The 12,961-nt window shown below is 37.5% G+C and overlaps 1 protein-coding gene across 4 annotated transcripts in view; it reads left to right on the forward strand.

Moving 5' to 3' along the window:
* The window catches only part of LOC138755209 (zinc finger protein 236-like), a 160,014-nt gene that overhangs the window by 74,647 nt on the left and 72,406 nt on the right, over positions 1-12,961 (forward strand). For all 4 annotated transcript variants that reach the window (XM_069920764.1, XM_069920763.1, XM_069920765.1 and 1 more), the window contains 3 exons: positions 2,298-2,570; positions 3,443-3,643; positions 7,817-7,970. In XM_069920764.1, the coding sequence (XP_069776865.1) occupies positions 2,298-2,570; positions 3,443-3,643; positions 7,817-7,970 (628 nt within the window). The remainder of the gene's footprint in view (positions 1-2,297; positions 2,571-3,442; positions 3,644-7,816; positions 7,971-12,961) is intronic.

Genomic DNA, 12,961 nt, shown 5'->3' on the forward strand with positions numbered 1-12,961 from the left:
TTTCTGAAGTAATTATGAATAAATTTCATCCAGTATCACAAGTTGGTAACCATTGGGCCATTGATTGAGCAACCAAAGTCATCATGAAGATACTCTTGTGTGATAAACAAGATGGTGGAGGAAGGTTGTCATAATTTTCAGAGTGATTGGGTACAAACAAAATGCTTTAAGGGGAAAATAATTGAAGCAATTGGGAATCGTCATTGACCTGCTGAAAAACTAGCACAAATGCTCCTTCTGTGATGCATCATTTTTATGATGTGGTGAATAATGATTTAGTAATTTAAACATCTTGGTTGAGTTGGACATTGAATCTTGTATTTAGAATAAAATATCAAAGAGGAAGGTCGCAGAAATGAGAACAAATGTTCATGCAAAATGTGAGTGCTGTGTTAACTACACAGCTAAGTTATCCTCGTGTGCGTGCTGTGTAAGTCTACTTCAACATTAATGGAAGGGTTAAAATTGATAGTATAATACTATCTAATGGTGTATGTTTAATTTTTCATTTAAAAGCTAAATGATTAACCAGCATAGTGAAATAACTTGTTCAGGAAGAACTTGAGGACAGCAGATAGTGATGTAATAAATGAACAATTTTAAGTCGCCTGATTATTCATGAGAGTAAAGGGGATCCATATGATGTGGAGAAGAAGGTCTAAAGATACTAGACAAAGACTTTCTCAGCAGATACCAAGATTTTTGTTTTACGATTGGTTAATTTAGATATAGTAAGATGACTGGGTAAAGAGCAGAGTTGGAATTATATTTTGATGTTATTAACAATCTATAAATGAAAATTTTAAAAAAAATGTAAACATACAGCACGGTAACAGGGCCTATTACCGTTTGTGTCTCCCGATTGACCGACAACTCCAGGTACGTTTTGAACAGTGGGAGGAAACCAGAGCCCCCGGGGAAAATCCACGCAGACCCGCGGGAGGGGCAACATACAAATTCATTATAGAGAGCATGGGATTCAAACCCTCGTCCCATTCACTGGTGCTGTAACAGCATTCTGCTAACTGCAGTTCAGTTTTCTGTATGGTGATTTAACTCCACTAATCAGTATCATGATCCTTAAAGTAATATCTTTAAGGGTCTTTCCTATAAATCTGATAAAGATTTGATATTATTTGTGAGGATCTCGGTGCTGAATATTGGAATTTAAGATTAATGCAGGAATGTAGTTAATAAATTCTTTAATATACATTTTTTAAGACCAGTTCTGATTTGGTGGGAAACAAAAATCAGTAAGTAAAAGACAAGCACTGATCTTATTGCAAGAGTGACTCTTTTCTCATTTCTCACAATAGCCATGTGCTGGTTAATGAGAACTACGTTGTGCTTTGCTGTCTCCCCTACTATCACACATTAATCCTCCTGGAGGAGGATTGTACCAATGGGCAGTGTGCAGATACTATCTAACATTAATGTTTGGGAGTTGTAGATTTTTAAAACATAGACTTTATACAAATCTGAAAATATTTGAGATGTGAATTTATTGTCATATTAGTATAAAGTACAGATTCAATAAAATTCTTGCTGCAGCTACTTATGTATTTAAAACACTTTAAAATAGGTATAAATTAAATTAACAAGGGGCCACAAGAAGGAGAAAAAGAGAATAAATATAAAAGGATAGATACATTTCACAGTTCAGTAGTGCAAAAGAACTTGTTTCAAACTGCAGACTCTTTGGATTGACAATTATGAAATAAGATGGTGATATTAGAGATGGGATTTGTAGATTGCATCCTTTAAGGCATCATTTCGTAAGCAGGTCATCAAACTGGTAATATATTTGGCTGTACAATTTATTTTTGGTCGAAGTACAGTAACAGCCTGGAATACAAGTAACAGGTAGCCTCAGGCAATTGGCAAAAAAATTGCAGAAAATAAATAGAAAAAAATATGGAAGCTTAAAATTGGCATACCTTGTTAGTTCACTAATCACGTAACACACAATCTCAAACAACCAGTAAATTCACTTATCTGGACTCTACCAATCCCTATAGGTGCTGAATACCAGGGGTTTTACTATATATGAATAACCAAGATTAAAAACCTAAAGGAAGGGTTAATTGGAAATTTTGGATTAAATGGTGCTGAGTTTCTTCATAGTAAATGTACATATTGGAATATTTTTTTTAGATCTAGCTGATAATGGGATATCATGAAATAATTCCTGATTTCAAAACTGTTTTGATGCAGTAAGGAAGAAGTGCATATTGCATCAATGCATTCAGTGAGAGATTTATTTCCACGTTTATTACCTCTTCTCTTTGTGTTCACAGGATCTGTCCGTCGTGTGAATGGCATTAGATGGCACATGTGTACATATTGCACTAAAGAATTTAAAAAACCCAGTGATCTAGTGCGGCATATTCGTATTCACACTCACGAGAAGCCCTACAAATGCACTCAGTGTTTCCGAGCTTTCGCTGTAAAAAGTACCCTCACTGCACACATGAAGACTCATACTGGCATCAAGGAATTCCGATGTCCCATGTGTGCAAAAATGTTCTCCACTCAAGGGAGTCTAAAGGTTCACCTTCGGCTACACACAGGTACCTTTAAGGCTCCTACATCAATTTGAAATGTTGTAATGATAAACCAGTGACCTCCTTTAAAGACAGCTTTGGACATGTCCAAGTAAAATGTGTCTAGGACTAACTAAGTCATGTCAAGCAACTTTTGTCTTTTTTTCAGCCTCCAGATTGATTTAGTATTAAGCAGAGACCATCAGAAGGAAAGGGGAGCTGAAGGGAGGTCAAGTTAGGCTGTGTTTGCACAATTAATAAGCTCGGACAACATAGGTTAATGTTTGTAAAACTTTGCAAGGGGTGGTAAACCATCCATGGACTGTGCACCATAATTTGGAGCTGGAAGGAAATGCCCATCTTTATGCTCTGCAGGATTGGTTTCTTAGTATAAAGCTGGTTTACAGTGGGACATAATGCATGTGCAAAGGAATGAATGATTGCATCAGCCATAGATAGAAAGTGCTTTTTGTTTTTCCCTATCCAATGCAGTCGAATGTCTGTCTGGTTGAAAATGCATTTGCATTTCTAGTTGTTATTGGGCCTTGAGGGAGTCTTGGAATCTTGAAGGAATCTCTGTTACTTTCAGGCTCCCACATCAACATCAATGTTAAAGTTATTTATGTCTGCTTTGGACAAAATCTCTGTATAGGTCAAGAACTGAACTTTTTTGTTTCATATTGATCAATAACCTCACCATTGGAACAAAGCTAAGGAACCGTGATAAAAATGGATTGAATTTGTTTTGGAGCACTCATAAAATTACAGGGTTATTGGAATATAATGTGCAACTAGAAAGGGAATGCATTTTGTTTACTTAGTCCTAATTTGTATTAAAGCTGCATTTATTTAGGTATTTCAATTCCATTTTTCTATCCATCTTCTATTCTTGTGATCAGGAGCCAGACCATTTGACTGTCCGCACTGTGATAAGAAGTTCAGGACCTCAGGGCATCGCAAAAGTCACATTGCTTCGCACTTCAAAAACTTGCAGCTTAAGAAACGATTTCCGCGCAAACCAGCCAAGACGCGGATATTAAAAAACAGTGTCACATTAACTGATATCCCACTCCAGGAGCCTATCCTCATCACTGATTCTGGTAAGGCTTTTTATTATAAGTGGCTTGATATGAATAGACAGTAAATTTATCATGATACATATTTACAGTAACAAATGACTAGTCTAAAACTATAAACAATTGGTTTAATTGTACACTAAACAAAAATGAAAATTTGATATTTGTGAAATAGTTTTCTCTGGGTATTTTTGGGAAAAATAATGTTGCACATGTCAAAAAATGTTGTAGAATTCTTGAGATAAGTTCTCTTGGGTGAATAAATTAATTAACAAGTTTTTCCCCGAGTTTTGCTATTGCATGGAAAATGAATGAACCTTTCAGTGAAACCTTCAAAGAATCTTTGATTTGACTCTGCTTTTTGCATAAATCATACATCTGCTGCAAACATGAACCTGAATAAGCTCAGTGTCTCTACCCAAGAGAAGAGAAATTTGGAGGATTTCCTAATTATAATTCTGAAGGAGGCGATGTAGACGAAACATTCCAACTTCCAGAAAAGTCCAAAACCAGATCGCCAATTAAAAAAAGATATTCAGGGAAACATCGTTACAGAGTGTTGGATGTGTGAGCCTGGTACCACATGTAAAAAACATAGATTTAGGGGGTAGATAGATATGAGAGCAAATAACTCAAAAGTGATGCTACCATAGTGAGATGATTGGACCAAATTGAATTAAATTCATCTTGCTACCTTGACTCGACTCTCAAAAGCACATGGGTGCCTGGATTGATCTAGAATAGACAGACAGGGTTATGTGAGGCAGATTTTCACTCTGGAGGTGTCTAGTTAAGCCTTGGTAGCCGGGAGGAATGTTGCTGAGATTCTGCTCGCAAAGCATGCTGAGATGAGATAAAGTTAGGAGCAGAGCTTTCCTTTGAGAGAAGGCTTTCAGAACTTTGTAGCAATTGTTAAACATTTCTGAGGGTCAGAAATATTTGAAACTTGCTGCAAACTAAAAATTATTTTTAATAACAGAAATGAAATCAGATAACATCGTGTTTCAAATGCTTTAAATTGTTACGAGCCCAGAGGACTCCAAAAACCAGTAACAATAGAAATTCACCAAGACAATGGTTACTTAGACAAAAAGGTTTTTAATTTTCTTCAGACATAATAATATCAATATTTAACTTATTACTATTAACCCCCTTCTAAATCTAAATGCACGTGAATGTAATGTAGTTTCACTGTCCAATCATTCACTTTTCACTTCTCCAACTTCACTGGTATCAGGCAATTTTCCATACTGTGCACAGAATTCAACATTTATGATCTTCGCCAGGCTCTGGTGCTTTAACTTAAATTGTTACCACTCAGGAAGGTCTTTGTTGGTTTCAGAGAGATATTCGTTATTTTTTGGACATACCCAAACTGATCTCCTTCAATTAGCCATTTCAGTGTCTTGCTGAAGAAACATGCCCCACAGCCTCTTGTAATTGACTACAAGGCTTTAGAATAGGCTGAACTTGGAACTCAAAACCCATCTTCCAATGGGGTCTTTACCAAGTCTCGCAATTTGCAGCCTTCACCACAAAACTCTTGCAGTAAACTGTTTCTCTCTCTCTTCCAAAGAATGGCATATTTTTTTCTCTGTTTGCAAAACTACGTGACCCCTCTTAGCAGACTTCAACCAGAAATATGGATCACTGGCACTGGTTTAGCAATAAAAGATGAATCAGTTTCTGAGCCTGGACATTTATTCAAACATGCTGTTCCTTCAAAGACAATAGTCCATTTCAATTCTTCAATATTAGTCCAATTAACACCTACTTGTAAAGTCAATGGCAGACATGGTGTCTACACTTAGGTATAGCTCTTGCATTTTAAATGAGATGTCTTTTGTCAAATGTTGATGTCTCTTGTGGAATGTAAACTAATACCTAAACCCCCACAATCTAACCTTAACTTTTAAGACAAATTTTATTCCATAATTGTATTAACTTATTCTGTAACAAAACTAAAAAATAATTTGAAAGCATTGAAACAAGTTCAATACATAATTAAATAACCTTGCTACTCTCCTCTACATCAGTTATCCCCTTTCAGATCTGATTTTATAGCTGATCTGCCATGCTGGGATGAGAGTGGGACACTCAGCACAACCACGCTCTGCTGTTGGTTTCCATATGGTGTTTAGCAATGGAGCAGGGTATGAGGTTCACTGGCATTTGGCACTCAGTATGTCCTAGTCTTAACAGCAGGTCTGACTATCTGAGATTGGACAAGTGAAGGCCATTCCCTTTGGAGCCTAACCTGTTAGAAGACTTAAATTGAATTCTGTGCTCTATTCTTATATGTAACCCAGTAAAATCTGAATAGTGATATAGTAACTTCAAAGCTTGATCTGGGGCACTTTACAGCTGCAGACCCCTCTAGTTTATATATGCCACATACTGCAGGGACCAGTTAGCTTTTCAAACCCTGTTCCCCACAGTCATTTCTCCTTCTCCATTGCCATTTGCTTAAGCTAAAATAACTATTTTTGTGCCTCTTTTTTCCTGCTTTTAAAAGCCTCAAACCTTTTTTTTTACATTCTTTACTTTCTGATTCTATGTGCTTTTTTCTGTCTTTCCTCAAAGCAGTTCTTTGAGGAAAAATACAGGGATAGGAGAGGTCTTGAGGGTTATTAAATGAGAGCAGGTCAGTGGGACAAGCTAGTTTTATTGGTCAGCAAAGAGCTGTTTTTCTCTGCTGTAATGTTCTATGGTTCTTTCTAGAGGCAACTTAAGTATGGAGTGATACAAGTTACGGAATAAGTAATATAACAAATGAACATGATCGACCACCTGTCTAACATTGATATAGGTAGCCTCTTACTGTAGAGTAGTGTTTTCACTTCTGGTGCCTGGAAAGGCCATATTTAAACAACTCTCATCAATCGATGACCAACTGAAATAAATTTAGCTAATGAAAATGCAGAAGATAATAACCAGGGGTCTACGATCCGGTGATCATTGGGGGATCAGAGGTGGAGAGGGTGAGCAAATTTAAGTTCTTGGGGGTCACTATATCAGAAGATCTTTTCTAGACCCAACACACTAATGGACACAGACTAGGACATCAGAGGTAAAACCTTCCCCACCATCAAAAAATTCTGCGGGATCACTACCGAGGGGAGAGCAGCAGCAATCGTCAAGGATCCACGCACTCTGATCTCGCTGCTGCTATCAGGAAAGAGGAGCCAGTGCCACAAGAATCACACCATCAGGTTCAGGAACAGCTGCAACGCCGCCTCAACGATAAACTCATTCAGGAACTCATTTAAGGGCTTTTTGCACTTCATTGATTTTTTCTTCTCTGTATTGTACAGTCCATTTGTTTATATTTATTTGATTACATGTATACATTGTGTAGTTTTTTTTGCACTACCAGTAAGTAGTAATTCTGCCTTGCCCATAGGAAAAAGAATCTCAGGATTCTATGTGATGTCATGTGTGCACTCTGACAATAAATCTGAACTCGAAGCATAGACTGTGCAGTTAATCCATTGAGGTCTAGAAAAATGAGATGATGAGATTTTAGGGCAGAATCTCATCTCAGGAAAGGAAGGACATAGCTTTATCAATTAAAAAAAATAAAAAATTTTAAGGAACTTTCTTTGCTACTCCTTTTCCACCCATAATAACTCATTTTCCAGAACCTGTTGGGTACTTCTGATAGTTTTTAAATTGGGCTGAATGTTATTTAACAGGTGCAAAAATATTAATGTGCTGCAAGTTACAGATGTAAATTGAAATATCACAGCAAGGGGTGATCTTCAGGGTGTAAAGATTACACATTTCTAAAGACATTACCATTGGTTTTGTATTTTGAATTGCACATTAAGCATCCAGTTGGAACAGATTTTGTTTGCTATATTTAAGTAGAAATTGTCTGATACTGTAATTGTTGATCTTGTACTCCTTGTTTAGTTGTACTGTACTTTATACTATTACAGAACATTGTTTTGCTACAACTTTAATATGAGACCAACCAATGTGCATTGGGAATTAATATAAAGGCTGAATGTCAGTTATGTAGCATGCTGCACACCTGTGGTGAAACTTAGTGGCATACTTTGATTCCTTTTATAAGTTTTCGATTTGCAGCTTTTGGCTTTGGGACAGAAATAAAACCATGATTGTATGACTTGCCTTCAAAATGCATGGAAAGTTAAATTTACTCAAAAGCTTCACTTTTTTTCCCCACCATAGGCCTCATCCAACAAACACCACGGAATAGCCAGTTGTACAGTCACTATCTGGCCAATGGCATCATAACTGACGGACTGGGAGGTGATAGGCCATACAAATGTGCTTATTGCAACAAAGGGTTTAAAAAGTCTAGTCATCTTAAGCAGCACATCAGGTATGAATAATTTTTGTTTGAAGTGGTTTATAGTATCTTGGGATTCATGTGGATGGTTTGCTTAAAATCTGTATAGCTGACACCAATATAAATTCCTTGGGTACAGAAGGATGGCATTCAACCAGTATAACTATGCCAGTTATTTGGAAGAATTATCATACCATTTAGAAATTTGCTGACAATACCATGGTAGTGGGTGGTATAAAATGGGATGATGGATCAGTATACAGGAGGGAGATTGAAAACTTAGCTGAATGATGTACCAACAACCTTGCACTCAATGTCACCAAAACCAAGGAGCTGATTGTGGGCTTCAGGAAGGGAAATACAGAGGAAAACAATTCAATGACCATTAGAGGATCAAAGGTGGAAAGGGTGAGCAAATTTAAATTCCTGTGAGTCACCATCTTGGAAGACCTTTCCTGGACATAATGCATGAATGTAGCCAGTACATGGACAACAAATTGCAACAGCAGAGAGAAAAGACATATCAGAAAGGTAATGTAATTAATATAAACTAAAGATGAACTAAATGTTATGGTACTCATGGAGGATTTTAATATGCAAGTAGACCAGGTTGGGACCGCATCTCAAGAGAGAGATTTTGTAGAAAGCCTACAAGATTACCTTTTGGAGCAGCTTGTTGATGAGCCCATGAAGGGATTGGCTGTATTAGATTGGGTGTTGTATAATGAACTAGGGGTAATTAAAGAGTTTAGAATAAAGGAACCATTAGGGGGCAGTGATCACAATATGATTTAGTTCAATTTGAGATATAACAAGGAGAAATTGAAATCAGATGTGTTGGTATTTCACTGGAGTAAAGGTAATTACTGTGGCGCGAGAGGAATTGGCCAAATTTGATTGGAATGAAGCACTTGTAGGGAAGACGGCAGAGCAACAATGGATGGGCTTTCTGCCACAAATAGGGAAGGTGCTGGATAGATGCATACCAGAAAAGAGGAAATTTTCAAATGTAAAAATGTCTGGCTGACAAGGGAAATTAAAGCCAATGTGAAAGCAAAAGAGAGTGCATACAAAGAATCAAAAATTAGTGGAAAGATAGAGGATCGGGAAGTTTGTAAAAACTTACAGAAGGTAACTAAAAAATTCATGAGGAGGGAAAAGATGAATATGAAAGTAAGTTAGCAAATAACAACAAAGAAAATACAAAAAAGTATCTTCAAGTATATAAAGAATAAAAGGTGAGAATTGATGTAGGACCGGGTGGAGAAATAATAATGGGGAATAAGTAGATGACAGATGAACTAAATGTGTATTTTGCATCACTCTTCACTAGCAGTATACCAGATATTGAATGGTATCAGGGAAGAGAACTGAGTGCAGTTACTATTTAAGGGAGAAGGTGCTCAGAAAGTTGAATGGTCTAAAGGTAGATATGTTTCCCAGACCAACTAGATTGCACCCGCGGGCCATAAAAATAGCAGTAGAGATTGTGGAGGTATTGGTAATAATATTTCAGGAATCAATAAATTCTGGTATGGTCCTGGAAGAGTGAAAAATTGCAAATCCCCCCCCTCCCCACCCCACTCTTCAAGGAGGGGGGAGGGGCACAGCAGAAAGGAAATCATAAACTGGTTAGTCAGTGGTTGGGCAGACATTGGGGTTCATTGTAAAGGATTAAATTACAGAGTACTTGGAGATCCATAACAGGACAGACCAAACACAGCAGGTTTTCCTTGAGGGAAAATGTTACCTGACAAATGACTGGAATTCTTTGAGGAGGCAACAATCAGGCTAGATAATGGAAATGCAGTGAATGTTGTGTATTTGGATTTTTAAAAAGCATTTAACAAGGTGCTGCACATGGTATAACGGGAAACAAACTAGCATGGGTAGAGCAGTGGCTCGTGAGCAAGAAGCAGGAAGTTGGAATACAAGGATCCTATTCTGATTGGCTGCCAGTTGCTAGTGGTGTTCCACAGGGGTCAGTATTGGGGCCGCTTCTTTTTATGTTGTTTATTAATTATTTAGATTATGGAATGAATGTCTTTGTGGCTAAGTTTACAGACAAAATGAAGGTAGGCAGAGGAACAGCTAGTGTTCAATGAGGCTGCAATAGGACTTGGACAGATTAAAAAAAATGGCAGAGAAGTTAGTAAATTAAATATAATGTCAGAAAGTGTATGGGCCATGCATTCGGGTAGGAAAAAGATAAAGGAGCAGTCTATTTAAAAAAATGGGGACAAAATTTAAAATACCCAGATACAAAGGGAGCTGGAACTCCTCGTGCAGGATAGCCTTAAGATAAATTTGCAGGTTGAGTAGGTAGTGAAGAAGGCAAATGCAATTCTGGCATTCATTTCAAGAGGAATAGAATTTAAGAGCTGGCTTGTCAGATTGTACTTGTACAATCGGATAATAAACTTGAACTGCTTTGTTGAAGCCAGCACAGATCCAATAACCTGATGGCCTCTTTCAATGTTGTAATGTTTCTTTGAATTCAACATTTTTTTCCTGTTGTTATTGTCCTCTCTTTTATGCTTTCATTTCTTAATAATAGAAGAATCAGAATTTATTGTTATGAAGATGTCATGAAATTTGGTGTTTCACAGCAGCATCATGGTCCAAACATTTATAACTGTGAAGGATTATATCATATTTTATATTGTGTATAGATATGTTTTTGAAGGAGATAGATTGTGGGGGTTTATTGTAGCTCACAAACAAACACAAACACTTTACAAAACAGATCTCATTTAAAATGCAAGAGCTTTGCTCAAACCAGACATTTTGGGTCCAGGGCCTTTGTAGGGGCAATAAAAACTGGTTTGCTAGAGGTTTTCATAAGGAGATGCAAATAGAAGAACCCGAGCTCAAAAGACTTCACAAGTAAGTGTTAATTGGACATGCTGTGGAATAATGGATTATTGTTTTGAAAGCAACAAATGAACTGTGCCACAATCTGTCTGGTTGCAGTTTGCTGTTCTGAGAAGGTCATGTGATATTGTAAGCAGAGCGAGAAGAGACCAAACAGGCTTTCTCTAAGAGAGAGAGAGAGAACTGGTTTCTGCAGTCGTGACAAGCTGGCAGCTTGTTGAAACCCCATTTTGAAGACTGGTTGTGAGTTCTGAGTTTAGCCTGTTGAAAACCCTTGTGGTCCATAGAAGAGGAAATGGCTGGCTAGAGTGTTTCACCTGAAATAAAGAAAACAAAAGGAACTCTGTGGTGACCTGCAGAAGAAGAGGTTATAATTTGGAAAATCCTGATGGGGCAAGTTTCTTTGGCAAGACACTGAAGTGGATGATTGGAGGAATTAGTTTGTTTGTGTCCAACGAGTAACAAATCTTTTTCTGAAACCAACAAGAACCTTCCTGAGAAGTAACCAATTATCTTTAAGCACCAGAGCTTGGTGAAACTTCATAAATGTTAAAGTTTGTTCACAGTATAAGAATTGCCTGATTCCAATGAACTTGGAGGAGTGAGAAGTGAGATTGGACTGTGAATCAAATAATTTTTCTGAACTTGTATACATTACACACACGTGCGCTTAGACTTAAGAAGAGGTTAAGTTAATAGTAATAAGTTAAAGTTTGATCCTGTTTTTATGTTTAAAGAAAATTAAAAACTACTTTTATTTAAGTAACTATTTGTCTTGTTCAATTTCTATTGCTGCTGGGTTTTGGGGTCTTCCGGGCCCAAAACATAAACATCTTACAACATTACTATAAAATATAACAATATTTGTGCACGAAAAGTAAGGCAGCGTCTTTGGTTCATTGATTATTCAGGAATCTGATGGCAGTAGGGAAGAAGCTTCCCTTCTATAATGGAATGCTTGCCTTTGGGGTCCTGTACCTTTTTCCCAATGGTAGCATAGTGAAGAGGTCATGGCCTGGGTGGTGGGGGTTTTTGAGGATAGAGGCTGCTTTTTTTTTTAAGACACTGCCTCATATAAATGGTGTGAAGTCTGGTGCCTGTGATGTCGCAGGCTGAGTTAACAACCCTCTGGAGTTTATTCTTGCCCTGAGAGTTGGCACCTTCATACCAGGCAAGCTTTAATCAAAATTAGCACTGATGTCATGTCATGTGATTAAAGACACTTCAAGGAGATATCTTTAATATTGCACCAATTTCATCTGATGTCTGGGAGAAATGCTGTAGCCTTCAGTAAAGGAGGTCCAGTTGTGGTGCTCTTCTTATCATGGGAGATGCACAAAATCAGTGGCAATGAAGAAGAGTCTCTTCACTGTCTCTTTGTCAAAAGAAGGAAGTTCTACCATGTCCATTTGTAATGATGACTTCATTTAACCCTTGCCTGGGTTTATGAAATCATTGTGTGAAGCACAAGTTGCGAAACCTCCACACAAGAGAGGATGATTTGTGGAAAATCATTGATATGAAGGTACATTTCTCTGAAAACAAATCTACAAGAAGTCATGAGTTTTGAGGTCTGATGACCTGGTGTCACACCTACTTCATAATTACTTTTGAACAACACATTTCTGAGACTGACCACTGATTCAAAGCAGTTCTGCAGACGCTCCTTCGACCTTGTGTTCGCCATCTTCATCACTGGTGCTGCGGTCCTCAGTCTCTGCTTGTACACCGGGAGTTGAAGTACTGCCAGGTGATTAGACTTGTGCTATGGCTCAGTATGTGTTCTTCTCATCTATATCCACCGTAGTTCTTGGGTGATACTGTACAATTTTATTGTAGTTCAGTTTGGTTTTCAATCTGTTTATGTGCGATGGATTAAACACTGAATGTATATGGTATTTCTGTTTAACCCATTTTTAGCTGGGTGCATGAAATTGGATCAGGATATCATTCTTATTAAAAAAAAAAATTTATAAATGCAAACCCAAAAGAATTACGATTGAAAACGCAGTCCAACTCCAGTTGAGTTTTGTCTTGAATATGCAAAGTTAGAGCAGAAAGTTGACAAACAGCCTTTGGGAAATTATTACAATTGATCTTGCAATTTGCTCTCCAACCACGTGACACAGGTAGATTCGGCCAGGGCATCT

This window comes from Narcine bancroftii, chromosome 2 (assembly GCF_036971445.1).
Source record: "Narcine bancroftii isolate sNarBan1 chromosome 2, sNarBan1.hap1, whole genome shotgun sequence".
NCBI lineage: Eukaryota > Metazoa > Chordata > Chondrichthyes > Torpediniformes > Narcinidae > Narcine > Narcine bancroftii.